The following is a 27,857-nucleotide window of genomic DNA, read 5'->3' on the forward strand; positions in this document are numbered from 1 at the left end:
CACACTCCCAGAAGTTTATTTTCAACGGAAAGTATTGGAGACTAACAAAGCAAATCAATTTTCAGCGCCAACATCCAAATTGCAAAAACATGGAAACAATGTTCAAGTAGTATCCATTATCTAAATAAAAGTAATTATGCTATCAGTCTGTTTATAGCAAAGAGTAAAGCACGTACTGATCTTTGTCTGGTTGGTTCCTTGAGAAAACCATGATCTAGGCTGCGATGGATGGCCTGGAGGCAGCAGAAAGCTTGGACCTCCTCTTGGCCAAACTCTCGCTCCTGCGCTCCCTCTGCTCCTTGAGCCTGGTTGCAAGCAGCTTCTGGTACTCTGCGGCTTCTGACTTGGCCTTGGCAATCCTCTTCTTCTTCTCTGCAATCCTGGCACGCTTCCTTTGCAAAGTCAAGGGAGTCACAAGCCTCTGTATCTTTGGTGCCTTGCTGCACTTCTTGCCTGCAAAGAGTATCGGAAACTTTAATCAATGCAAACATTTCCATACTGGAAAAGTCAAAGCATCTCATAGAGAAGGCAAAAAGGCTAGGCCTTGAATGCATGTTGCAGTAACTTCGGAAAAGATACCATCGCAGTAAAATGATCCTATTTCTCTATTTAGGTTCACGCAACCTACCCCGAATAACATCATAAGACAGTTGTTACATGCATGCTTGATTATGAAAAATCCTAAAAGATATCAAGCCAGTACAACTCCATGCAATAAATGAAGTTTACTAAATTTCCAACAAAATGATTGTAAAAGCAAGAACTATGATTGAAGGGGAAAAAACCACAATGGTATCATCGATTTGCAGTGACAGTGAGGTCACAAAGGGCGTCAAATTTGAATCTAGTAGATGCCCTTATGTGCTAGCACCTTTATTTATATGACAAAAAAAAAGAAAAAATGCTGTGTTGACATATCTAGATAACAAGTTAACAACAAAAGACTGCTAATACAAGCACAAATTCACCAGCATAGTATCTCATAAGGTAAGCAGGATCACCAATTAATGCAGTATGGTAAAATAAAACTGCACCTGATTTTGTTGTGAAGGTTCGGCGGTATGTATTGACGTACTTGCGAACATCATCCTCTTTGGAAAGGTTGAATAGTTTGCGAATTTTGGAGGCCCTCTTTGGTCCCCTCATTCTAGGCTTCTCAATATCGGTTAGTCCAGGAAGATCATTCTCACCCTTCTTAACAATAACCAAGTTTAGAACTGAGAGGTCAGGGCTAACGATGCAACCACGAACTGACTTCCTCCTGCGCTCTCCATTACGCCTTCCATACCCACGGAAGCAAGGTGTACCTTGACAAGATAACAAGATCAAGAAACCAGCTAGAGAATAATTCCAAGTAATTCAACAAACCAAAAGAAGATATACCCCTGTGCAGCAGCAGGCGGACACGACCAGGAGTTAGTACTCCCTGCTTCATGGGAAACCCTTGCTTGTCACAACCACCCATGATTTTGAAAACATAACCTTTGAACTCCTGGTAAAACAAAGACATGTAGCTTACAAGATTTCATCTTTTGAACTTCAGAATAAAGTTATCTGATAAAGGAAAATTGTGGCTGAATCATACCTCTCCAAGAGCATCTCCACTGACTTCCTGAGAGATCCTCTTGTCAAAAAATGCTCGGCTGCACAACATATTATGAACACTTTTGAGTATATTTCAATACATTAACCAATAACAATATCAAAAGAACATAACCAAAATAAAAAAATTAAAGCAACCCTTGGTCAAAGGAAACTCAATAATTTTGGTTTTTGCCCATGATCCAGACACAACTTAATCTCCAAACCCAGTTATTAAATTAATAAAATGACATCCAAAAACCAAAAACAATTAAGAAATGCACAGAACTTCCCCTCAGTGTCACACATATTTTGGTGTAAGTTTAAGTCTTTCATAAATCAAGGAACAGGTAGCACTATGATGTTACATGTCGATAGATAAAATTAGATCGCCCATTCTCTGGATGCTGAATGATAGTAATTGAAAAACCAACAATGTGAAGATACATGGCCAGACAGTTGAGCACCATTTGAGTATACTATACTTACATAATGCAAAAAGGGCAGCACAACACAGAAAGTTTTGCCACTGCATAATCTAGGAAGGTCAGACGTGTCCACCCATGCCCATGCACTTGAAGTGATTGCATTTGCCATTTGAACCCATGATCCAGGACACAACATACCAATCCTCCCATTGGATAAAGACCTGTCTGTCCTCTCCAAGAGAGTTAAGCACGAGTCTCCAAGTGACTTAAATTACCCAAAGATCATCCAACAAAATGAAATCTTATCTACCAATTACTTTGTATTGATGCAGCATACACTAATTTGAGCTTCAAAGGACACCTCAAAAACATAGTTCTTGTTGATGGATTTCTTTCTTCTTAATATTGTCTTTTACAGATTCTCTTGTGTTATTTTGATAATCCAGCAACCAAAACTTCGTATAGACTAATTTCGTCTGACATGTTAATCCAAACAGTTAAACTCATCAAGTGTTCTTCACTACCAAAACTAGAAAAAAAAACTAAGCACGACTTAGATCTCCAAAGAAACTAAAATAACTTGCAACTCAATGGTCACATTACAAACAACGCAGGTCTCCATCAAACTGAACATACACATGCATATGCGAGCACACACACATGGAAAAGAAACTTAAGGAAAAAAATCGAAGCCCTAATTATACACACCAATCCTGTTAGCGCATTTGTAGCCAATGCTGCAATACTTTCAATCTAATAAGAGTTCAGATAGCCATAATTTACAGTCACTCCAACGAGTTATTTTTACATCCAAGGAAAGAGCATTCCACAAACCAACATAAACTTATCACCATCCGAAGAAAAACCTTAATATTGAAAGCGCACCAATTTCTTCGTGAATGGACCAATGATGGACGATAAGTAGCAAGGAACATTAAAAAAAAATTGCACTAGAATATCATGATAAAATAACAAGGAAAAAGCAAATTCCGATCTACAAACAAAACGTAGAACATCAAACATAATCATTCCGAATCCATAGTAAATTACAGCTTCTGATCGTCATCAATTTCCAGCTTCTTCTGGCACCCAGTGGTCGGATTCGCAATATTGAACTGCAAAAACAATACCAAAAACCAACAACTAAGACGAACTCAACCCTGAACATTACAGTCCGACACAAAAAGGGGAAAAAGAACAGTACGATAAGAGAAATCCCAGAAACGCAAAGATGAGTCCGAATCGTACCTTCATCTTGTATCAAACAGTCCCTTGGCAGAGCGCGAGAGCAGAGCACGAAATGCTAACTCGCCGCGACTCGCCGCTAGGGTTTCTCATGGCGCACGGAGGGGCTTAGCCCATTTATAGCGACGGTGGATCGTTATCATCGTACGAGATATGGTGGTCTCCACCGTTTGATCGTTAATATTCGAGGCGCACTCGAGCGGTTTGACACCGGCCGACTCGGTTGGCCTGCTTTGATTCGCGTTGAGGCTGAACCGAATCGAACCCAATCCAAACGTAACGAACGAGATCGAACCGTAGAGACTCGAGAGATATGTTTTATGAGTTTTATGTATTTAGTGATTGTTAAATCTGGTTATCCAACATGGATATTGATTCGAATTTAAATTGTCCATATCATATTTGGATTCAACATGATGTGGATCCTCTTATCTGGATATTGTGGACATTTTACTGATGTCTATCGTAGACGAATCAGATGAGGACACATCATCATCATCATCGATTCGGATCATTCAATGGTGCTCACGGCTTCCTGCGCTGTCGCCGACACATCGCTCTCCCCACTGGTTCACAATAAAGCGCAGCGTCACAAGACGAGTCCTTCCCATTTGTCCTGCGGCAACGTGTCGTGATCAAGTTGGCTCAGACAGCTGTCTCTTGTAGCTTTGTCATAATTGACGGCAGATCAAATGCTCTCATGGGATCCACCGTGCGCCCTCCCGCGCCCCTATTCGTTCCTCGCCGCTCGTTTCTGCGTCCGTTGGCTCTCCGTCTTTATCGCACGGCCCCCAAATTTTCCACCTTTTGTTTTTCCGTAAAAAGGAAAAATAGAAAAAGTGTTTCCTGTGCTGCTCTTCTCCAATGATCGTACGACGCTTCCGCTGCTGGTGTCATTCTTACAGCCGTCAGGACCCACAGTGGCCGGTCGCGATGTGGGATTGGAACGGTCCGTTTCATGGTGCCACCGGAGAGGATCCTTCTGCGATCTTTTATCTTCCTCTTTAAAAACTGCCCTCTCTGCCACTTCTTCTTCCCCGCCCCCTCCCCACCCCTCTACGATTTCCTCCTCCTCGGTTTCTTTGGGCGGTAGAGGCGGCGGCGGAGGAGGCTACGACGGAGATGGCGGGGACGAGGGAGGAGAACGTGTACTTGGCGAAGCTGGCGGAGCAGGCGGAGCGGTACGAGGAGATGGTGGAGTACATGGAGAAGGTGACGGGAGCCGCGGCGGCGGAGGGGGAGGAGCTCACAGTGGAGGAGCGCAACCTACTCTCGGTTGCATACAAGAACGTCGTGGGGGCCCGCCGCGCCTCGTGGCGGATCGTCTCCTCCATCGAGCAGAAGGAGGAGAGCCGCGGCAACGAGGCCCACGTCGTCGCCATCCGCGACTACCGAGCCAAAATCGAGGCCGAGCTCAGCTCCATCTGCGGCGGCATCCTCCGCCTCCTCGAGGAGCGCCTCGTCCCCTCCGCTTCCGCCACCGACTCCAAGGTCTTCTACCTCAAAATGAAGGGCGACTACCACCGCTACCTGGCCGAGTTCAAGACCAGCTCCGACCGCAAGGACGCCGCCGAATCCACCCTCGCTGCCTACAAATCTGCCCAGGTGCTTACTAGTCCGATCTCTCTTCCGATCCGACGCCGATGGTCTCGCCCGATCTCGTGTCGATCGAGTTAGAATCCGTTGTCAAATCGTAGGATCGTGTGGTTTGGTCGATCTAGATGGTGGATCTCGGATGGATACAGGGATAGGGTAGGGTCGGGGTTTGGGTCTTTGAGATGTTGATTCGTCTTGTTTGTGGACTGATAGGATCTCGCCATGGCGGAGCTTCCGCCGACGCATCCGATCCGGCTGGGGCTGGCCCTCAACTTCTCAGTGTTCTACTACGAGATCCTCAACTCACCGGACCGTGCCTGCAGCCTCGCGAAGCAGGTAAGCGATGAATCCCCTTGATTCCAAGATTTCACATTGTTTATCCTGTGCGCATATATATGTATATTGGATTGCAGAAATAAGTAGTTTTTATGGATGTTTCGAACCTCCTTCTTGGCAGTTCTTCGGCTTCAAAGTTCCGTGCTTTCCCTTTCAATTTCTATTATGTATTGCTATTCCTTGTTTAGAATTTAAATGCCATTCGATTGATTTGTTTTTCATCACTATCTCTTTTTGGCTATTTTTTGTGACAAATTTTGTTAACATTGCCTTGTAATTTCCTTTTTCAGTTTTATCTGCTGTTAAATTGTTGATCATTATAGCGGACATCTTTAAAGTGCCAAGGTTTTATGTTCACATGTCTTTGATCATAGTCTTTTAGTTTGGTTTTCAACCATTAATTCTGTTTGGTTTTGCTGGCTGCCTTGTCATATTAATCTGTTCTTGCTACTGATAGAAATGACTGTCCTCTGGAATATTTTTATCTGTGTTTCAAGGTTGCAACTCCCTGTTTGGAATTTTGTTTCTTTGGCATCCAAAAGTAGGAGATGATTGTTGTTTTCTTGTTGTGCTCGCATCTGATTTCCATGGAGGCTAAAATTGTTTTATGTCATTGAAGTAAGCATTTTGTTTGAAACATGTATGTATGCACATACATATGCAACACGGACAAAATTGGTTGTGTTGTATATTGCTGTGGAGATTGATCTATAACTTTATTTGCTCTCCGTGATTGCCTCTCTGTTGTTTATTAATAGTGTGCGTCAAGATGATTTTTGGTAGATGATAGCTATGAGCTTAATGCAATCGCTTTTTTTCAATTTGTTCCAAGCCAGTCCTGTGGCTAACTCGAAATGCTGTTTCCAATTTTCGGAAATGGTTAGATTCTCTTAATTCTGGTTTTTCTTCGTTTGAAGTTCATAAGGTTTCAAAATATCAGTTTGGATTTTTATGCATCGACTGATTTTTTATTTTTTATTTTTTTTGTTTAATAGTGATACCACATGGTATGTATGGCTTGATACTAGTTACCAAAGAGGGTTTGAACTCTTGGTTCAATGCTAAGGTATTAGCTGGTAAAGATTTTGATAGTGTACCGCCTTTGTCACTTACCCATTATCCAAAAAAAAAAATTTGGTTCAATGAATTTGTCATGTTTAATTTGACTTGAATAACCTTCAGGAAAGAAGTTGAGATTATGAGAATTTTGTTTCATGTTAATCAGAGAATTAGACGTGTTCATCATGATGGGTAATGAAATCACTTTGTGTTGTTGATCCTATCAGGCATTTGATGAAGCAATCGCCGAACTGGATAGTCTGGGAGAAGAATCATACAAAGACAGCACTCTCATTATGCAGCTCCTCCGCGACAATCTGACACTGTGGACTTCGGACATGCAGGTGCCTCAGATGTTCTACTATGAATTCTAGTTAACCCCTTTTGCCAGTTATTGTGCAGGCAAAAGAAGAACCCTATTAATTTCTGTGCATTTGCTTGCTTGCTTGCCGTTAATAGGATGATGGAGTGGATGAGATCAAGGAAGCACCCAAACAAGAGGAGGAGCAGTAGGATAAAAAGATGATCTCTCTCCCATTAAGCACTTCAATATCTTCAAATTCTCTTGCTTAGCGGTGTGATAGAAAGAAGGTGGAGTTCACCCCTCGTCCCTTCATCCGTTGCTGTCGTGTTCTCCGAATTCTTCCGCCTTGTGTTTCTTCTCCTGTGTGGTCGGTCTCGCAACGGTGACTCCACTTACATTGTGTTTGGATTTGAGAGAAATGCTTTGTAACTGATTGGTTGACTAGATACAGCCCACTGTTTTATGGATTTGTGCTGGTGGAATGCAATGATCGCTTATAAGAATCAAACCAGTATAAATTCTGTGTTATGTTGTCCTCTATGATCGATCACTATACTCGTGTCAAGTTGTTTCAGTCGTTCTTTGTCTGTGCTTGGGTTAAAAGGGCAACTCTTAGCACCGTCTGCCATAACCGGATGAAAGCAACAGTTCAAGAATGGCACAGTGGCAGCTATTGTTCTCGAGCCTCAATCTTCCAGTTATGCAAAAGGTCGTGCATGTTGTTGTAGAGATGGATTATAGCATCAAATAAGATAAAACTAAACTTATGACATCAAAAATGAACCTAAAAATATAAGGAATTGAACCACTCAGAGAGTAAGTATTGTTGAGTTTGGATTACGACTTTGACACATTAACCTAATGCATCATGCATCTCGAGAATGATCGAAGATAGTAGGAGATGCAACATTTACGAATGTTTTGACAAAAACGTCAAAAAAATAACTGACAAAGAATATTACATAAAAACGAAATATTATTAGGATTTTCTAGAGCGAAAATATGGTATAAACATTAACCATCTCAACATCGCAATAATCCTTGGATGGCATAGGGCTAGATGGACTTGAAAGTATTGTTAAGGATTATTAGTTGCATCACACTTAGCATCGCAATTTTTTGAGCAATAGACTATCTTGAACCTTTATTTATGCAATCATTCAGAGTTTTGTCTTGATTTACTAAAGTATATTTTTATATTTTATATTAATCATTCATAGTTTGATTTGATTTCCTAAAATATAATTTTATACTTTATATTATTCATAAAATATTTGTCTACATGTTCACCTCCACTAACTCGTTTTTCCTTTTTCTCAGAGGAGGTTTCAACAAGACTCATTTTTTCCAGAGGAATATCACAATAGTACTGTATGACTGAGATAAAATTAATTAAAAATTAACTAAGTTCATGATAATAAAAGGAATGCATTAGATAAACACAGTGCCCATTGATAAACAAGTCAGACTGACACAAACATCACAAGTGTAGATCTAAATGAACCTTTTAAACAGCTAAAGAACTAAGATGGCGATCTTGCCAAGATTTCAAATTGTATTCTAATACTAATCCTGTACAGCCACTTTCTGTTGATGGTAATACATACCAGACTGCAATCCAGAATGTTGGAGGGATGCATTTCTCTGTGGTTCAAATGTAAACTGCTACTAATAGCTACATTACACAGGAAGAACATCTTGCAAGATGTCTCAAAGGAGATCAACCAGAGAATCCAAAGTAGAGGCTAGAAATCTGCTTCTCCAAATAATTGCAGCCGCTGGTTCCTGTTGCAGGAGGAAAATCTATCAGCTTATGAAAGATCAAAGAGTATCCTCATTCATTTTGATGCCATACATAATGATGATGACCATCCAACTACCATGTGTCGAAGAATATGCTTAGTCGTAGAGAAATGAAACAAATATCATGGCTTATCAAAGAGTATCCTTATTCATTTTGATGCCACACAGAAATGATGATGACTATCCAACTACCATGTTTCAAAGAATATGCTTACTGGTAGTTGTAGAGAGAAGAAAAAAATATCATGGCTCACCAAAGAGTATCCTCATTCATTTTGATGCCATACAGAATGATGATGACCGCACAACCACCATGTTTCAAAGAATATGCCTAGTTCTAGAGAAAAGAAACAAATATCATGGCTTACGCTACATGTCATCGATGGTGTTGATCATATGGGAAGTTTCAGAATGCAAGGAAATATTTCTAACATATGCCAAGCCTCTGCATGCAAAAATAAACCAACTAAACCATCAATTAAGGATTTCTGGCCCAAAATCAAAGAAATTAACAGTAAACCTTTACGATTAAGAAAAGAAAGCACTCTGTCAACCCTAAATTCCAATGCAATGCATGTGTCGGTTAAGAGGGCAGCTTAATGGAATCTCCCTGTGATTCTCGACTAGCACAATATTTGCACTTCCATTTCAAAATGGAAATAAAATGTGGAGGAAACATATAAAGGATGTCACCAAAGATACTTTGGGCACTCCGATGATTCAACATAAAATAAGTTATCCACATAGAAAATTTACTAAAGGGTTAAAACTATTCCAAAATGTTCAAAAGTTGGAAACTTTACCAATGGATACCAAAGTTGATAAATCAGTGTCCAAACCAAGAAGTGACTGAAGCTGCTTGTGATACTCGCTAGTGTTACCATACAGAAGACAATGAAAATAAATATCTAAGCCACATTCTTCTCTAGTTTAAGGTATTTCATTATACCTTCAATTTCATGATTGTGATAGTGCCAGTGATTGAAGTCAAAAAGACACAAGTAATTAGGGTACCACTGATGTTGGCCTAGCATCTGATCTCCATACATAATAAAGATGCCTTGATTGATAATATCGACTGTAATGGACTCATTTCATAGTTGCAATTGAACTTCCGTAGCAGTTAAATTTTCGTTATACTTGTAGCAGCAGATAGAGCTGGAGGGCAGTAGACTTGGGTAAACAACAAAACCTTACAGTATGCACTCTTGAATGAACAAGAAGTAGATGTCGGTGCGGTAACCGCACCACGCTTACTCAGTGTTTTTACCCCTTCAACTTTTACTAAATTTCCTTGGCTTTCTATCTTATGTAAGCCATCTTTGTCCCTTAAAAGGACAAAGAATGTGGGCACTCTTATCCTACCAAGGAGGAATCTTTCTGGAAGAGAACAACAATTCACTGTTTGCAGCAGTAAAAAAATCTTCAAATCCTCAAACCCAGTAAAGAAAATTAGGATACATGAATACAGATCAATCAAAATTGTCTTAGCATATATAAAAGAGACAAGTGCATCTTATAGGGATCATAATTTGGGGTAATTCTAGTAGATATTGTCCTACACAAACAAACCCTTCAATCATATAGGAGCCACAAATGCAATCAAACCTAATATATGATTTTATTGACATCAAAGAAGAATGGTTATGGGGGGGTTTGGGGTTTAGATCTGCAGAATGCAATTGCAAGGACATCTATTTGTACTCATGGCGTGAAGTGATCATTAGATTCTCAAGGAGGAGTTTAATGTACAGTAAAAAGCTACTGAATCACATAGGATGAAGGATAAAACCCTACCATGCTTCCGGCAAAGAAATGGATTTTACCTTTACCGCCTGCGTCGAGGTTTGTATTGAGAACTAAGGGATGAAAGTTGCTTGCTTCAGGAATCCCCTAATCTTGGGCTCGGCAGCTGAACCCCTGGGGACGTCGGCAACCCAAGTGCCGGTGCAGTCATCATCATCTGGTATGCCGTCCGCGGCGACAGCAGGCATCCGAACCCTAGCGGCGAACTCGAAGGCGGAAGCACGGGCGCCGCCGTGGGGGACGGGGCCGGGCCGCCGCCGCTGCGAAGGCGTCGCATGTAGGCCGAGATTGGCGACTCCGCCGCGGCGCTGACGGTGGGGAGCGGCGGCAGAGGCGACAGCGGTGGCCGCGTCCAGGGGTCCACGGCAGGCAGCGGCGGAGCGGGGACCAGCGCCGGAGGGCGGGGGGAGAGGTGGGCCAACGGCGGCGGGCGGATGCGGTGGAGACGTGAGGTGGGGGCGACGGTGGCCGCGGCCGCGGCAGGAGGAGGAACAGGCGGCGGCCCCTCGGCAGGCGGAGGGCGGATCTGGTGGTGCGCGGAGGAACCGGTCAGCTTCTGGACGACGTCGCGGAAGTCGTTCTTGTCGATGTTGTACACCGGCGGCTGCGGCTGGTACGGCGGAGCTCCCCCGCCGCTACCAACGCTGGTCCCCGCCGAAGGACCCGGCGGCGCCAGCGGCTGCGCAGCAGCAGCGGCCGGAGCAGCAACGGTGTTAGGCTCAGGGACAGCGACAGCGTTTCTTTGACCAGGCTTGGAGATCTTGTAGGAGGCTCTGTTGAGGGACCTGAGTGAGCTCTGTACGTTGCTATTGCTTGTCTTGCTGTTGCTGATAGAGCTGCCACAGCCGCCCTGGCCACAAGGATTGCCAGCAGCAGGAGTGGAGCGGTCATCGACAGCGATGGTGACCGTGGATGTGGAGGATGAGGAGGTAGAGAGGTTAGCTGAGGAAGGACAGCTTCTCTCCATCATTACCTGCAACACAAACACTGCGTGGGGTGCTTGAATCTTTCTCCCCTCTCGCTTGTCTGAAGAAATGGGTGGGTGTTGTGTCACACAACAACAACAAGAGGAGCTTCAACACACTAATTGAATACAGGCACAAAAGGACACCACACATGTTCATTAAACAACACCTTCTGTGTGTCACTTGTCGCTTTCTTCTGACATATAAGCAGCCTATTCGAAAGGAATCGTGTCTGCATGAATTATATTATGGCGTGCAGAGAAAGAGAGGCCAAACCCTATCATCCACATGATGCGGGTGCTGAATCTAACCATCACAGTTAGGCCACACACTCCACTCAAACTTTGGAGAAGCTTCCAAATGAATTAGATACGGATGGCTCGAGCTCTTCATTTCAGTAAGCTGAGTTCATCACGACAGGAGATGACAGAAAAATAATGACAACATATATAATAATATTTTCAGGTCCTATTTTATATGATTCCGCTGCTTAGCAGACAGATCTAATCGGAAATAGAAGAAGAATTGGCCCAATTTGCTGTGTATGGAAGACTGGTCGATACCAATATGCTCTGGTATGACTACTTTGGAGACATGCCTGACATAAGATCAGATGATAAGGCGGGCTATACAGTGGTGACACAGAAAAAGGGATGCTGAAGCAACTGATGATATTGAAGATGATGATGATAGAGATGGACGGTCAAAAGGTTGCGTTTTTGGAGACGGTAAGACAGCAGCTTTGGGGGAGATGTGACTACGCAGTAATAATTTCTGGCTTTCAAGAGGAATTCTAAGATTCTGTCCTTAAAATCATGCGACCGCTCGATGGGGCTCCTTTGACTCAAAAAAGCATCGCTTTTGACCGCCCCACAGTGCCCGTCCTTCTCTTTCTTTCTTTTCTCCACCAAACTCTACTCGTAGTTTTAGACGGTCTTAACATGTATTTGCATACCAACGACAAGAAAGTACACAGACAGGTACCTGTCAGAAGCAGCAAGATTGAGTGAAATACGATTGGGTGTGCCTTGCAATGTGCATCCAGGTATCCACCTTGACAACACCAGCAAGCTCAAGACAGTCATTGATGAGGTTGTAGAGAAGCCAGGGAGCATCAGCTGTAACATGAAAAGCTTGTTTGAGTTGGGGAGATTACACAAAGATTTAAAAGAATGACTAAATCATTCATGCCGTCTCAAAAGAACAAGAATAAGATCCCAGAGAATGCATTTCTTGGCACAGTGATAATTCTGAAATCTATTGTTATCTTCCTTGCTTAAAGGAACTTAGCAAGAACAGTAGGCAAGTCCATACTAAATATACTCTCAGGCTTTACGGCAGCCATGAAGAGACAACCAAGTACACCTGCAAAAGAAAGCATATAAGAGCATCTCTATGATCGAATCATGGAAAGAACAATAAAGAGAAAAAGTGTTGCACAAACAATAAAAGAAAGAAAACTTCTCAAAATCATATTTTGTGAACATTTGATTGCTTGCTCTTCTATGTAGTTTTATACTAAATGAGGAATGAGGAGTCATACCACTCGATGGACATCCATCCCTAAGTTCTGTAAGAAACTCCTGAAAAGCCATCCACTACTTCGTTATGTATAGCATCTGCGTCACTTATGTGTTAAGCCTCACATTAGTAGCATGAACTTGGAGAACCAATTCATCCACATAAAGCACAGCTCCTGATGCCTATAAGACCTTCCTAAAACTGTCACTGCACTATTTGCTTTGCTCAGTGCCAAAAAGACATTGCTTCCGCACAAATATAATTTGAAGGATAGTGCGTTTGAGATCTTCATTTCAGGGGAAACACAAAATGTATGTCTTTCTAAACTATCAATGATTAATCACAGTAAGATGTTAGTTCATCTGTTTATTTTCCCCAGTGATTTTGATGTCTATCATTTATGGCTATCGGGATATGAAGAGAATATACTCAATCCGAGCATAGAAAATGAAAATAAGCGCTGTATTTAACACTTGCAAGCTCTCTCAAACAAGATAATTACAAGTTTCTAAGGTTCCATGATCAATCAAAACTCAATAATAACAAGTCATAATATTCCAACTATTTAGGAGCAGCCACATGGATCTTCAATGGACCAATGACATTAACTGAAAGTTGCCTGTGGTACAGGTCCGCATGATGGAAAATAGTATTAATTAGAGTCTAAGTTATGGATGGTAGTGTAGACTATAAAACAAAAAGGTGCTTATAAGGTAGAAGTTAATAACAAGTTACAGAAAAAGAGAAAATTAGATCATAAAAATATGAAAACTTTACAAAAGGGATCTTGCTAGTGTCTATGTCAAGTTGGTGTCACTAATGGTTAAAAAAGCTAAAATTTCCTAATGCAATTATATCTAAAGATAAATGTAACATCTCGATTAATTTCACATCGAAAGTAAACAAGATTAATATTGACTTATAAGGATCAGATAAGTGTACTATTATAAACTTAGTATTTGTATACAATCAGGAGGACTACCCATGGATGAAGTCAGAGAGTTCGTCACGACATGGAGCCATCAACGAACTTAAATTATGCCTATCAACCTAAAGTTTCACCAAGCATAAGCATCTATGAGTGCATTAGCATCTATACTCTGTCAATATAATTTTGGGCTGTCAGCCCAGAAACCAATACCTTATTGGAAACGAGATTGTCACCAATTGATAGTAGTCTAAAAAGGAAAATGTTCTTCTTATGCATGATCTGTATAACGAGTAGTAGTAATAGTGGTGGTTCACTCAGCAGCCTAAATCGATCGAGCATTCCTTGTTGAAGTCCGTCAACGGGCGCAAGACTGCAAGGCAAACTTTTCCTAGGCAATTCGACAAACACGTAACTGTCTCAAGTAATGAATGACACCATGGACTCGGTCAAACTTACGATTGCATTACCACCAGTCTTAGATCGATAGTATCCGGAGCAGCCAACCCCAAATTAGCCCGCGACGGAGAGTTGGACTTGACCGCCAGCAGAGTCAACATCTTGGAAAGAAGTGGTTGTAGACATGGGAGTCATCCCGTCAAGCAAGGTTCCCAAGTTGCTGACTTTGGATGGCGAAACGTTACCTGGGAACACCGCCTGCCTCCTCACCTCCCTCCTCCAACGCATCAACTGCTTTGAACTTTCGCAGCGGAAGGCGCTGCGTCACCGAGACACATCGCTTGCCTGCTTTTGCGAAGGAGAAACCCCTTCATCGCCGTCTGATGCGTCATGAACGGGTGCTACGTCCTGACAGCTGGATTACATGACACCGCTTTGGTGTGCACAGCCAAATGCAATGTGAAAACGCAAAAAAAGAAAAATAACTAAATAAATAAAAATGACGGATAAACGAACAGACTAGTCTGAGCCGTACCTAATTCGATCCGACGGATCCCGTCGAGTCCTCTGACTTAGCTATTGCTATTATATGGCTTTAAGAAAAAGAAGAAAAGAAGGCTTTAAGAAAAAGAAGAAAAGAAGCCTTCTTCTCTTCTGGCAACCGACCATTACCACTTCGTTCTGTCTCCCTCTATATAATCCATCGCACCCTTTCTTCTCTAGTAAAGCCGGTTAGCTTTCGCCTCCCGATCTCGACTCGGAGCTGGGGGATCTCGCAGGATGGAGATGGTCGCCGCTACCCTTCGCTTCGCTTTGCTCGCCGCCGCCGTGGCGCTGCTCGCCGTGACATCTGCCGCTCAGGGCCCCAGCCCCAACCCCGCTCCCGTGAAACCCCCGACCCCGGCGCCGACGAAGCCTCCCGCCGTCGCCCCCGTCACCCAGCCCCCGGCGCCGACGAAGCCTCCCGCAGTCGCTCCCGTCACCCCGCCCCCGTCCGTGGCACCCCCGGTTTCCCCTCCAGCTTCCACCCCGCCCTCTCCCTCTGTTTCCACGCCTCCGTCGGAGGCTCACGCCCCCTCCCCTCCCGCTCCGCCGCCGGCCGTCCCACCTTCCTCAGCCCCCACGTCGCCGCCTTCGGGCAACGGCGCGGCCCCCATGACCATCAGCTGGATCGCCGTGGCCGGCCCGGCGCTCGCCTTGCTCGCTGTCTAGATCCGTGCATGCTCCGCCTGGCTCGACTTCTGCCGTCGGGTCTTGATCGGACGGTGGCCTCTTTTTGTCCTTATTTTTCGCGTGATTATTGTATTATTAATATATAATGATTGTTGTAGGTTTTTTTTGGACTTTTGACTGTAGACATGTGAATGTGACTGTACCAATGCTGCTTAGTTTATTCCTATCTTTATTTTACCATTCTAACCCTTTCTCAGCTATTCTTAATTTCGACGGTGGGTATTCAAGTAAACATAAATGTCGGACGCGTGTCTTCCAAGTGCGCGGGAATCGAGCACCGGACACGTGCGGTGTTCTGACGTTTGGGGTCAGCGGCAGTGGGAGTGAAGTCCAGCTGGGGGTTGTTAGACGGGAACGATGTCATGTCGTGTGTCACGTGGTGGTGGCAACAAAATAATATGCCCATGACATTTTCTTGCTCTTTATTCTCTTTGTCCGTCGCATTAGCAGAAAAGTCGAATGACGCAATCGCCGAAGCAAGTTTTATGGTGGATAAACGTGCAGCGATGGGAAGGAAGAATATGAGTTATTGGCACCATCATCAGCCATGCATTAATCCATTAATAAATTTAAATACATTTTATAATTTGAAATGTTCGATCACATTTGATCAATCTGAACACCAGTAGTAGGCGATTACTATTGGCTCATCTAATTCATATGGAAATCATACCTATTGCATCTTCGATCAGATCTCACCTGATCTGATCCGATCGTGTGCAACACGATTTTTTTTGCAAATCGAGTCACATAAGGACGGATCAGATTTAACATCAACGATCCGACGCGATCCAGTGATGGGAGGACGATGGGCCGGCAGAGGGGAAGCCGTCTATCAGCGAGTGAACGGCTGGAGATGATGCACCGTCGAAGCCGTCGTATGATGCCTCGGTTTGTCAGAACTCAAAAGGTACGGATTTGACATCGAACTTTTCATACACGGGGGAGAGATAAGATCAAACCATGGTCGAGTTCCACGGCGCCAGCACAAGAAGAGGACGAAGCGCAGTAGCAGTCAACAGCAAGAACAAGAGTAAGAGTACCATGTTTCTGCTTTGACTCAACATATGTCTTCGATTGTTTCCCTTGATCATGAATCGTTTCTGCGGGAGAAATCCCTAGCAGCCTCTCGCTGAAGGAATTTCTTGTTGCTTCGTTTCAGGTCTGTGTTTTCGTCTGTGATAATAAGGGTTTTTTTCTAATGAATATTATCTTATCGAATCTTTCGCTGCCTTCTTCAAGATTTTTCTTGCTGTTGTTGAATCTCGCATCAAACAGAAACATGGATCACTTGCGATGCTGAAAAATTACGGGGTCATATCCAAATTTAGCATTGCTTTTAGATCGAAAGCAATCTTGATTTCTGCATAATATTTCCCAGGGTTTCTTTCTTCTCTGCCAAAGTTTCATGAACTTGAATAATAGCAGTTATTGGAAGGGGATGCTGTCTGTCGTTCATTCTCGAGATCTTGTTTTGTATGTGTGTGCGTGTATACATGTATGTAGAGTGTTGAATCTGGCATGAAATCAGAACCATGGATCGCTACGACATGTGTGCGAGCTTTCACCTTGCCCCAAAAGAAAGTAATGGGTAGCAACCAATGAAGCTGAAAGTTACGCGACAAATTTAGCAATTTAGCATTGGTTTTAGATCAAGAGATGTCTTGATTTCTGCATGATTATTTCAAATTGTTTCTTTCTTCCCTGCCAAAGTCTGATGATCTTTAATAATAGCCACTTCTTGGAAGAGAAATGCTGTCTGTCATTGATTTTCTCGAGGTTTCGTTTTGTGTGTAGATATACATGTGTATCCAGTATTGAATCTTGCATGAAATCCGAACCATTGATCACTATAGCTCTTCCACCATGCTCCAAAATAAAGTAATGGGTAGCAACCAATGAAGCTGAAAATTTATGCAATTTATCCTAATTTTGCATTGGGTTTAGAGAGTTCTTTCTTATCGGTCAAAATTCCAGGCTCTTCAATAATAGCTCTGCTTATTCGAATAGTGATCCTGTTTGTCATTAAATTTTCTTCTATGATTTTGTTTTGTGTGTAATACGGTCTGTTGAACTGATGGCATTAATGTCTAGATTTGTGAAGCAAAGTAATGTGAGCATGGTTTATGAATCATCCGAGGACAAGATTCAGGCAAAAATGGCCACTTTCCCCCGTGACATCTTGTTCTGCATCCTTTCCAGGTTGCCCCTGAAATCTGTTCTTCGGTTTTGTTGTGTATCTAAGTTATGGCTTGATGTGATAAAAAGTCCAGAGTTCGGGTACCTCCACTCTAAGAAATCAGCTGGTGACCCTACATTACTAATTCTGTCCCACCGTCTACTGAAGGAGAACATCATCAGCATAAGCCCAATAAGCCTCAGGGGTCATCAACTCCACATTAGCGATAATTCCATCAGAAATTTGGTTGGTTCCTGCTCATTGAATTTAGTAGGGGCTTGCAATGGCTTCCTGTGTTTTGCATCATTCGATCATGAGTGTATCCTGGTCTGTAATCCTATCACAATCGAGTTTGTCATTCTACCGAAACCTGGTACAACTCTTCCTCCAGAGCCTCTCACAATAGTCTATGGTTTTGGGTTTGATTCTATGTCAGAGACATACAAAGTTGTTCGTGTATCATATTCTGAAGGATCTTTACACGGTGATGCTAATCTTAAGGTTTCAGCTGAGGTATACAACTTGGGTGCAACAGGGTCTTGGAGAGCAGTGCGAGACTTTCAGCAGCCTCCGTATGGTCTGCCTGTGTTTGCTAATGGACATCTGCACTGGTTAGTACATCCACATTTTTCTGGTGCTGATAGAATCATATCATTTGATATCGGAAAAGAGGAATCGGTAATGACACCTCACCCAAATTTTGGTTTGAGATTCAGTATTTCCGAGCTGGGAGGGTGTTTGTCTGTGGTAGATCTTAGGAAGCGCACTCTCATTGAGGTATGGGTGCTTAAGGATCAATTTAACAACTATTGGCAGCAGGAATACATCCTTCCTGTAGGTGTGCCTTATGGTCTTGATATGGGGCTTCCTAGGCTGATATCCATCTCTGAGAAGAATGGAGTGCTACTGATTTGGCTACAGGATGCAATATTTTCATATGAGCAAAGAACCTTGAGTCGGAAGAAGCTGCTGATATCAGGGTTGCCATCATGGTTGGATTGGGAGATTTGCTGTGGGTTTAGGCCGAGTCTGGCTCCGCTGAGGGGCAATCTTGAAAGATTGAAAGAGAACATGGATGTTGCATATTTTACTAGTGACATGGAAATTTATTCCCAGCCCATAATTTCTTCACAGATTGTGGAGTATAAAGCTATTGGTAGGTGTGATGGCCTAGTATCATGTTTTGTAAAGAATGGCATGTTAGTTCCTTGAAATATATTCCTTGTGTTCATATGGATTTGAAATCATATAGATATAATCGGCTAGCTTTGAAATATTTGTTGCTAAGTGGAGGTAAAATTACTAGTTACTACAGTTGTGGAGTTTGTATATTCAAGTGGTGTATTACAAATTCTGCTTTGCCTTGTCTTAATTTATGGAATGATGTTCCTTGTTCTATATTTGTTACCTTAAAGAAATTTGTTTCTCATCATCTTCCTAACAGCATTATTTTCTTTGTGATTCTTTATGACTTTGTTTAAGATCTTTTCCTTTATGAGAATCTTTATCTGCTTTACGGTAACCCTCCCAAGATCACAGGAGCCTAATGTACTGGGCTTTGCCCTATTTTATGTTTTCAAGAATGTGTATGTGATTAAAAATGAAGCGTACGTATAACTAATGTGACTTAACTAGAGAAAAAAAAAAGGGTGAAACATCTTATATATCTCCTGTAATTGATTATTCTCATAGATAAAGTTCAGATTCATAAATGCAGGGTGCTTTTCCTAAGTTCTTGATAACATGTTGCTATCAATTCTTTTTGGAAAGATGCAAAAGCAAGAGGTACAAAATATAAAAGAAATTCTTTCTCTTTTATTTATTTGATTTTGATCAGTTCCATACGAAGTAAGGAAAGTATATGGATGTTGCAGATCATGTTGGGAGATGATATGATTGACTCCATACATGATGCTTGGGGACAAATGGTGGCTTTACTTCCTATTGATACTGTGAAAACTCTCTCATTTACATAGACGGTCAGACTGAATACTATTTGGAGGTAATCTTTTTTCTTCTGGAATGTGCTGTGGAGTTCTGTAAGAGGCAACTTTGATTTTTTTTTATTTATTCTGATCATATTTCGTATGTAAATTTCTACATTTCTTGCATGAACATTGAAACCAAGTACTTAGGCACATAGTCATAATACCTTTAATTCATAGGAAAATTAGTACTACATAGGTAAAGCCTTTTCTCTATATGTGCAGCTAATCATTCTCCATAGAAATCTGACTGTGATCATAGAAACCAGGATATATATATATATATATATATATATATATATATATATATATAAAAGCTTCAGATCAAATATGATGGCAGTGAAGGGTTGGGATTGTGATGGAAAAGCTGAGTGCATTGCAGAATTCAAGGAGCAGATTTTACCAAGAATTTGTGGTGAGATATATTTTTTACTTTGAATTCAAAGGAGACAGCTTCTCGTGTGACTTTGGTGGGGGTGTTAGTCATGTCGGAAGCACGGCCGAAGGCATCGTAACTGCTCTTCCACCTACCCGCATTCCTGTTGGTTGGTTGGGTGGGTGGGAGCCACGATAAGAATGCAGCCCTGAGGGCCGTCACCTGGTGGTTATTTTTGTTTGAGTGAGAATAAAAAAAAAGAAAAAACACGAAGAGTGCCGGGGACGATACCCGAGTCAGTCAAATACCAAGTCCTCGTCTTCTTTTTCCGGTGTTGGGTGCGGATGATCGGCAGGGCGATGGCGTCGCGCCCTGATCGCTTCCTCGTCCCAAAGCCGGGCGACGACGACTCCCACAATCCAGACCCCCTCTGCACCCCTCCCCCTCCCTCTCCCCCTCCTCCGCCTCCCCCTCCCTCCCAGGACCACCCCACCCTCCTCCCCGCCCTCCCCATCGCCCTCGCATCCCTCCTTGCCGCCGCGGTCATCGTCGTCCTCATCACCATCTTCATCTACCGATGCCGACGCCGACGCCGACGCCGACGCCGTCGCTTGGCTGCCGCCTCCGCGACGGAAGACCCCGACCCTTTTCAAAACGGCGGCGGCGAGGTGGACCACCATGTCTGGTACATCAGGACCACCGGCCTCGACGAGTCCACCATCGGGGCCATCACCGCTTGGGCGTACAAGGCCGCTGACGGCGTCCTCGGCGACTCCCCCACTGACTGCGCCGTCTGCCTCTCCGAATTCTGCGACGGGGAGCTCCTCCGCCTCCTTCCCAAGTGCGGCCACGCCTTCCACGTTAGCTGTATCGATACTTGGCTCCGATCCCACGTCAATTGCCCCCTCTGCCGTGCGCCCATCGTGGCCCCAACCTCCGCCCCCAGCGGTGCCGATCCTGGAACAATTTCTCCCACGTTTTCCTCCGCTTTGTCCTCCCCTGATTTTTCCCTAGATGGCATGGATCCCAATTCGATCCCCTCTGCTGTACTGGATAGCAATCAGATCGATGGCCGCCAATTGGGATATGGTCAAGGCGTCTTACAAGTGGAAACGGAGGGCGAAGATTTGGAAATTGGAGCTGGAGTTCCAATCGTGACTGACCATATCCCAAATTCTGAGCTGCGAGTGCCTAGCAATATTGGGGAACAAGGGTTCGAGCCTATTCGGCGCTCGTTTTCGATGAATTCATTCGCTCACGCTCCTTCCTTGCACAGATCGGAGTTGGTAGAAGGTCTTACTGGTAACACAAAGGAACCCTCCCTGAGAGAGGAGTGGGATGGCAGAACCACAAGAAAGCAGGGCACTGCTTCCAGTGGCACTACTACTTTGCAGAAAGAATCTGAAAGATCTTCATCGAGTGCTAGTGGGGGTTTCTTCTTGCTAAGACACGTGCGAGCTCGGAGCTCTGTTCTTCCACTGTAATAGTCCTATTACTGAAGTATGTTATCAAGTTCATGAAATGCGGAATATCTAATATACCAGTGGTTCTCAGCAAGTTGGGAGCTGCTCTGTACTGTTTTGAGTCTGTGTGTGTAGAGTGGAAACAGAGAACAGTGAACCTGTCAGATACACTGCATCAGTTATGGTTAAGGCTAGAAGGTAGATTTTTGGGTTGAATTCGCAGCACAATGACTGGATGATAAGTTTCCATAAGTTGAACTTCTGTAAGGTTTATGTGTCCATTAATTGTGAATATATTACGAGATTGTAAAAGACTTCACACTGATTAGAAGATGCCGCTTAATAAGTGAGTTTATTGACCTTCTTTTTATGCTTCGCCTACTTAATTGTGGTTCTCAGTAGCTTATGCACTTGCGGGAAAAGCCAAGATCCTCTACTGATAAAACTCATGCATGTACTTCGTGTATTGATTTCTTTATTCTCTTATGGTTTACAGTCTTTACCTTCTGTTTTTTCTGATTACCAGTCACCATGAACATTAGTTGTTTCCATGAAATTGAGTGATGGATCCTACTGATATATATATATCTTTTTCAATCGAAAGCAACTAGAGAGTATTAGTGGTTTCAGTTTACTCTCTCTTCTCTGTTGATTACACAGAACTAGTTTATTGTCTTTCATTCGGTGAAGCTATGTACCCAGAGACGAGAACACTAGCATACAATCTTGCCAATTTTGCCAGAGCACGCAACACTGATGTTTTTCGAAGAGGTACTTCACTTCCTGATAGCTCCTACGGACAGTTAATGATGTACTATACCCATTCTTTCTTTCAAGAAAAAACATAGTTTTTTTATCAGCTGCATGAAAAGAATAGTGAGGATAATGCTGCCTACAGGAAAACAAATTTGAACTATCCATTTTGTGTTCTTTATTACTTATGTTAATCATGTCATCTCTAATTTGATGCTTTGTACTGAGTATAAGTCATTGCTGTTGGTGTGTGCTATTCTATTAGCCATGACAATAAATTATATGCTACTTAACAAGGACCCTACCTTATTGATCCCTTGGCCCGATAATTTTTCGTACATATAAAAGCAACCTAGTGGAATTTGATCTATAGGAGGATAGTCAAGCTGCAGGTTCTTTAGATGATTGCATATCATGTTGGTTGACAATAAATTGTCACTGTATGTTCTTCTGTTATTAAGTTTTCTCATTATATCCTATGTTCATGTATCTACTGTTTGCTTATCCTTCTAAACTAATTTATATCTTAGCCCTTGAGGAAATAACCTAGTCTGGTAAATAATTTTTAAGAGGATTCCAGAACAAGTAATTAAAAACTTAATGTCTAGGCATTTGGTCTTGTAAGATTCCTAGAATACTCCTCGTCTTATTGTTCGTCCAATTATGTTTGTCAGTTACAGTAAGAACACTTGTAGCTTCAAAAAATCTTTAGTATATAGAATAATATCAAATTGTAAAGAAAATTTATTAGATTTAGCAAGAACAAATTGTTGCAAGAGACCTATGTCTGGGAGAAGAAAACACAGTTCTGAGTTCTGACTATTTATAATTCTCAGGAATCAATTCCTTTTGCCAGTACAGCTTGCATGCATGATTGAAGAATCAATTGTTTTAATGATGAGTCCTAATACTTTTCAAATACTTATCAAGCAGACCCATTACTGGATTTGATTATGTCTTGTATCCCAGTCAAGCTTGACTTTTTCCTCCTATAACTTTGTTGTTTTACTCTTCCACTGAACCCTATCCGAGTAGTTTGATTAGATCTAGTAGACCATAATGATGCATGAAGCAATTAACACTTTTCAACCACTTCTTTGTTCTGTACTGCTCATGGCGGCCTTCAGGTTGGACTGTTAGATGACTCTCCCCAGCCTGTTTAGAAAATCTTGGATTGCACCTCTGCATCTTCAGAGATTAGTTTTCCCTACCCTTGAGTAAATTATTACTAGCCAGATGCAGATGATTCCAGTACCAATTGTGTATAGTGAAATTCTACTTTGGCTGACGGAGCTGTTCCTTGCAAGTAGGCTTCAGAATATTCTATTTACAAGATCTATGATTAGTTTTCCAACCCTTGCCTACATAATGCTCATTGACAGAATGACTTTATCTGTCTTTATCCTGACTGTAAAAGAAGCTTTTAGCATGCGGTTGTTCTTTTTGGTGATTATCTGCAATTCTGAATGTTATATGGGTTCTTCACTCCAGTAATTCATCATTGAAAATATAAGTTTTGCTTTGAAATTTGTACTTTAGAATTTGCATGTAATAGTAGCAAGTATTCCATGTTTCCTTTTCATTTTGCCAAGTTTTTCTTGATACATAATATGCTCAGTCTCTGGGAACATGTTAAAATGATAATGTTCCCGCTGTTCTTGCGAGTGGCTTCTGCTGCTTCTCCGAACAGCTCAGTTTTTTCTCTTAATTTTAGATTATTTGTTGAAAAAAATTATTACATCTCAACTGCATAAACATGTGGCAGAAAGAGTTAGAATAATAACATAGTAATCTTACTAATTGCAATTCAAAATTTGGGATCAGTTCTACAATTTCAAAGGAATTCATGAGATTTGGTCTTTGGGAAGGTGAATCTAAACTCTGAAGTTTCATCTCAATCGCATCAACATGTAGCAGAAAGAGTTAAAATTATCACATAGTAATGTTGCTTTTTACTCATATTTGAAGCACTCCATTTCCTTTCTATCATGCAGACAGTTAGCAGAGGGAGATGCCAATCTGATACTGATGCAATCTATGTCAATGAGAATGACAGTTTATTCCCTTAACACTGATGCCATCAGATTTTGAGACACTACTGTTGGGTTCTTGCTGACACAATGGAGATGCACCAAACTTTTCCATGTTGGATCAACTGACAAGCAACTACTCTTGCTTGTGGATTGGACAGCAACTAAGATTGCCTCTGCTGCCATTGGATCTCCAGTATTATATGAGGTGTGACAGAGAACATAATCAGCAACATGTGAACCAGTGAGAGGTCATTTGCCAACCTGGTCAGCTCATACATCGATTGGAAGCCAAATCAGTCCTAAAAATGACTATTTGTTCTCCTTTGCATCTCTCCTTTTGATATTATGATAGGATATGTCTTGCAGTTGCAGGGTTTTCTCACCTCTGGATCATTATTACTCCACAGACCCTTTGCAGCACGGCTCACATCAAACAAAAGAAAGCAAATTCCACAAGGTTATACAACACTGACACTGGTACTATTTTTCTTTCATTATATCCATCCTTTTTTGAGTTTGTCTACTCCTGCATTATCATTTATGGCCTTCTATCATCTCTGTCCCTCGAGATCTTACAGATTCCTCGAGCATTGTGTCATTTCTTCTGTTGGGCTTTTTCTGAGGACACAAGCATGCCTACTGAGCTCCATGCAAGTGAACTTGTTCCTCATAACTTATCTGAATCAATGGAGCAAGAAAAATTGACCATTGAGCTGACTCTCTGGATATGGTATGATTCATGGTGGTAGCTGCTGATTGGAGTAAATTCTTTCATCAAAATGCAAAAAAGAAAGGTTGAAGGAAAAATAATCTAAAGAGGAATCCAAATTCTTTGTTCTTAGTTATGTTATCACTGTATCCAATGGTAAGATTCTCAATGTTGCACAGCTTTTAACCTAATCCAAAGACTTCCATGTATTCGGTTTATTCTTATGTTGATATTTTTTTGCCAAGCAGATCAGCAAAGCACTCAGGTTATCATCATCAAATGCAGAAGTCCCAAGTAACTGAGATCAACAGCTCTGTCCTACAAGTACAAGATTCTAAATCATATGAGAGACTCCTATATGGTGGCAAGCAAATGGAGTCGTCTAAAGGTATGTCTCCTCCTCTTCGATCCTGCACAACATCTGATGGACTGCTGTTGCTATCTCATCCACTGATGTATGTTGGCAATCATCTTCGACCTGCCGATCGAAACCAGGCGTAGCAGGTTCAGAAGAGATGAGCACAAACTCCACGAGATTGCAGAAGATAACGGAGAAGGGAGAGAGAGATGTTCCGACATTACCTTGAGACTGAAGGCGTACAAGGCCATCTGATCGAGGGAGGTGACGTTGAGGTGCAGCGGCATCAGCCGCAGGCTCTGCAGCCCCACCACCAGCTTCACCAGCTGCTTCGGCCGCCGCCTTGAGAGCACCTTCAGGCTCGCATGGCTCTCCACCACCGTCACCTCGATGTTCGCGGTGGCTGCTCGGTTCTCGACCTCGCCGCTGTTCCCAAAGGCAGTGTCAGCGCCGGTGACGCCGTGATTCTTCTTGTCGTTGTTGCTGCTGCTGCTGCTGCTGCTACTGTCGGTGGCGCCCCCATTGGCTGAGTAGGAGGCGTACTGGGGGAAGCTAAAGCAGTCGGCAAAGGCGGAGGCGACGCCGGCTGCACCCGCTCGTTGCTCGAGTCGCTTCCGCAGTTCCAGTGATCGAAGGAGCTGCTCGAGTTCTTTGACGTAGTTTATTGCGCCGCCGACGATCGATGCTTGATCACCCTGCACATTGGCGGCATCAAATGAGGACCACGTAAGCCAAGTGACAAGAAGGACGAAGCGAAGAGCCTGTCACCCTTTGGACGAAGGAAGAGGGCATGAGAGAGCGGAGCGCGGCCAGGTACTCGTTCATTTGCCTGCGGCGGTTGCGCTCCACGGCGATGTGGGTCATCCTCTGGCTCTCCACCTCCTCTTTGTTCTTGACGCTCTTCCCCCGCCGCCTCTTCCTCCGGCCGCCCACCTTCGTCGACGGGGAATTCGCCTTCCACTCCTGCAGGTGTTGTGCCAAGGAGGAGGAGCAGGAGGAGGGATCCCAAGTCCCATCCCCGCCACCGCCCATTCTTTTCTCGGCCCCAAGCAGTCCTCCCAAGCCACTGCCCCATGCTCCTCCTCCTCCTCCTCCTCCGGCGGCGGTGGCACACCACTCATCGAAAGCATAGCCAAAGAGGCCTTGAGGGAAAGCCGCAGCTTCCAGGGCCATTCCTCTCTTCCTACAAGGAGCTCACCACCAAACCTTCTCCTTGATGAGGTGTCAGAAAGGTTGCGCTTTTATAGACTCAAGGTATGCATGTTTTCTTCTCCTCTTTCTTTGATTAATCGGAGAGAGAGAGAGAGAGAGAGAGAGAGAGTCAGTGTTTTGTATCATCTGCTGGAGTAGGTTGGCATCATCAAGAATAGAGAGGAAAAGTTGGAGGGCCTGATGAGAGACACAAGTGAAAGAAATGAAGTGGTTCAGAAGATTCTGCCTGGTGTTGGACGTGTGTGTGTTTCTGTCTGCAGCGGGAGGATAGATGTGAGGCCATGTGAGCTTCAACTTCTAGCTTTGAGTTCTCACTCCTCCTCCCTCTCCGCAATCATCTGCAGCATGTACTGCCACTGATGCTGCAAACCCATGTGGCCTGTGACACACTTCCATGGGATACTGATCCTGAGGACTTGTTTCTTCTCTTTGACCGATGGAATACGTACTCGGGTCGTGTCAATAGCCTACGGTGAGCTGCTGTGTTGTCGTCTCTCCTTGCTGTTACGTTTGGGATTCGCTCTCCCCGCAATTAAGTTTGATTTTATCATAGGATTTGATTCCTCAAGATTCTCTTTACCTTTTTGCTTAGGTTTTACTTAGGATTAAATTATTGCCAGGTATTTGATTATGACACTTGCATATATTGAATCTTTCGAGCTCTGACAACCTACTCTGCAGATGTGCTTCAAGGGTTCACAGGTGGGGGTATATTCCCTGTGCTTTCTGAGCTAAAACAGGAAGACCAAAGCATAAGTCATAGTAATTACTATTGTCCTAAAGATTACCTATATCAATCAGTAGAGGATTTGTATTTGATCTAGCAATTTGGTCAATCTCCTGGCATAGATTTCTTGAGCTTTGGAGATGTGTGAGGGATGTTTGATTTCTACCTTCAAACAAGGTCTTCTTACTAACTAACTAGAATTGACTGGATCATTAGCCTTTACTCTTGGACAACACTTGCATTCCTCAGTTTGCAGGGAAGGCAAAAAAATGTGGATGCTTAGTGAGAGACTTGTGTATTATTTTGTGCCAGTAAGTTCTTGAATTGTTATTTTGCTTGTTCAACATATATTTTTTTGGGTGCCACGATGATATTTTATTTCACGTTTGTTTTTTTTTATATTAATATGTATATTTTTTTTATCTCATAGGTCCGTGCAGCCTAGTAAAATGTTATTACTTGGATGATCAGTAGATGTCGCCCGGTGCCACACGGTTCAGACATATTCAACTAAATAGTGAGTAATCTAATCCGAGGAATTATTCGTTTTGGAATGGATTCATTTGGTCTTATGTTGTGGATGTTTGAGAGAGAGAGAGAGAAAGAAAGAAAGAATTTTTCTTTTTTTTTGGGCACTTGCAACTAAAGATGGATTCATCAACCATTAGAAAATTTGAGTATAGCTCAGAACATCCTGTCGCATTAACGAGAAACAGCACTGATTTGTAGAATCAGTGAGGGTGTCAAGTGTGAGAGCGGAGCCTCAAAGGCTGCAAAACCATGTCGGTACGAGAATCTTGGGATGCACTGTATTCTGTGGGCAGGTGAAGCCAAACCACGGTGGAATTTGGTCGAACA

General features: G+C 42.8%; 7 protein-coding genes across 18 annotated transcripts; 4 read left to right on the top strand and 3 right to left on the bottom strand.

Annotated features, from left to right (window-relative positions):
- Positions 1-34: 34 nt before the first annotated feature.
- Positions 35-3,393, bottom strand: LOC103968653 (small ribosomal subunit protein eS6). The gene is made up of 6 exons (XM_009381936.3): positions 3,258-3,393; positions 3,060-3,124; positions 1,586-1,643; positions 1,384-1,492; positions 1,035-1,307; positions 35-453 (listed from the first exon to the last, which is right to left on the bottom strand). Exons 1-6 carry the CDS (start codon positions 3,261-3,263, stop codon positions 215-217), a joined length of 750 nt encoding a protein of 249 aa, XP_009380211.2. The 5' UTR covers positions 3,264-3,393; the 3' UTR covers positions 35-214.
- An 835-nt stretch (positions 3,394-4,228) lies between these two features.
- LOC135625059 (14-3-3-like protein) lies at positions 4,229-7,077 on the top strand. The gene is made up of 4 exons (XM_065129326.1): positions 4,229-4,859; positions 5,064-5,186; positions 6,473-6,589; positions 6,705-7,077. The coding sequence occupies exons 1-4, from the start codon at positions 4,377-4,379 to the stop codon at positions 6,756-6,758; spliced, it is 777 nt and encodes a 258-aa protein (XP_064985398.1). The 5' UTR covers positions 4,229-4,376; the 3' UTR covers positions 6,759-7,077.
- An 880-nt stretch (positions 7,078-7,957) lies between these two features.
- LOC135625061 (VQ motif-containing protein 9-like) lies at positions 7,958-14,646 on the bottom strand. Of its 2 annotated transcripts, XR_010491881.1 has the most exons (6): positions 14,507-14,646; positions 14,032-14,404; positions 12,438-12,488; positions 12,108-12,241; positions 10,179-11,184; positions 7,958-8,334 (listed from the first exon to the last, which is right to left on the bottom strand). XR_010491881.1 is itself a non-coding variant. In XM_065129333.1 (2 exons), exon 2 carries the CDS (start codon positions 11,126-11,128, stop codon positions 10,235-10,237), a length of 894 nt encoding a protein of 297 aa, XP_064985405.1. In that variant the 5' UTR covers positions 11,129-11,184; positions 12,108-13,617; the 3' UTR covers positions 10,060-10,234. The 2 variants fall into 2 exon arrangements, 1 of the variants encoding a protein (XP_064985405.1); XM_065129333.1 differs by lacking the exons at positions 7,958-8,334; positions 14,032-14,404; positions 14,507-14,646 and having other exon boundaries at positions 10,060-11,184; positions 12,108-13,617.
- Positions 14,647-14,751: 105 nt separating this feature from the next.
- On the top strand, positions 14,752-15,183 carry LOC135625769 (classical arabinogalactan protein 9-like). Its single transcript, XM_065130860.1, has one exon. It carries the CDS (start codon positions 14,752-14,754, stop codon positions 15,181-15,183), a length of 432 nt encoding a protein of 143 aa, XP_064986932.1.
- Positions 15,184-16,011: 828 nt separating this feature from the next.
- Positions 16,012-27,689, top strand: LOC135586922 (F-box protein At3g07870-like). Of its 11 annotated transcripts, XR_010491875.1 has the most exons (10): positions 16,012-16,237; positions 16,367-18,539; positions 19,258-19,385; positions 21,868-21,978; positions 23,955-24,470; positions 24,572-24,858; positions 24,951-25,090; positions 25,198-26,744; positions 26,954-27,310; positions 27,430-27,689. XR_010491875.1 is itself a non-coding variant. In XM_065129328.1 (3 exons), exons 2-3 carry the CDS (start codon positions 17,282-17,284, stop codon positions 19,272-19,274), a joined length of 1,275 nt encoding a protein of 424 aa, XP_064985400.1. In that variant the 5' UTR covers positions 16,012-16,237; positions 16,367-17,281; the 3' UTR covers positions 19,275-19,636. The 11 variants fall into 11 exon arrangements, 4 of the variants coding, with proteins under 4 accessions (XP_064985400.1, XP_064985399.1, XP_064985402.1 ...); XR_010491880.1 differs by lacking the exons at positions 26,954-27,310; positions 27,430-27,689 and adding an exon at positions 19,101-19,168 and having other exon boundaries at positions 25,198-26,840; XR_010491876.1 differs by lacking the exons at positions 26,954-27,310; positions 27,430-27,689 and having other exon boundaries at positions 25,198-26,314; positions 26,411-26,840.
- On the top strand, positions 19,771-21,577 carry LOC103969812 (RING-H2 finger protein ATL52). The gene has a single exon (XM_065129331.1). It carries the CDS (start codon positions 20,089-20,091, stop codon positions 21,226-21,228), a length of 1,140 nt encoding a protein of 379 aa, XP_064985403.1. The 5' UTR covers positions 19,771-20,088; the 3' UTR covers positions 21,229-21,577.
- LOC135625060 (transcription factor bHLH94-like) lies at positions 24,952-26,233 on the bottom strand. Its single transcript, XM_065129332.1, has 3 exons — positions 25,829-26,233; positions 25,285-25,755; positions 24,952-25,180 (listed from the first exon to the last, which is right to left on the bottom strand). The coding sequence occupies exons 1-3, from the start codon at positions 26,231-26,233 to the stop codon at positions 25,085-25,087; spliced, it is 972 nt and encodes a 323-aa protein (XP_064985404.1). The 3' UTR covers positions 24,952-25,084.
- Positions 27,690-27,857: the final 168 nt, after the last annotated feature.

The sequence above is a fragment of the Musa acuminata genome, chromosome BXJ2-10 (genome assembly GCF_036884655.1).
Source record: "Musa acuminata AAA Group cultivar baxijiao chromosome BXJ2-10, Cavendish_Baxijiao_AAA, whole genome shotgun sequence".
NCBI classification, from domain to species: Eukaryota; Viridiplantae; Streptophyta; class Magnoliopsida; order Zingiberales; family Musaceae; genus Musa; species Musa acuminata.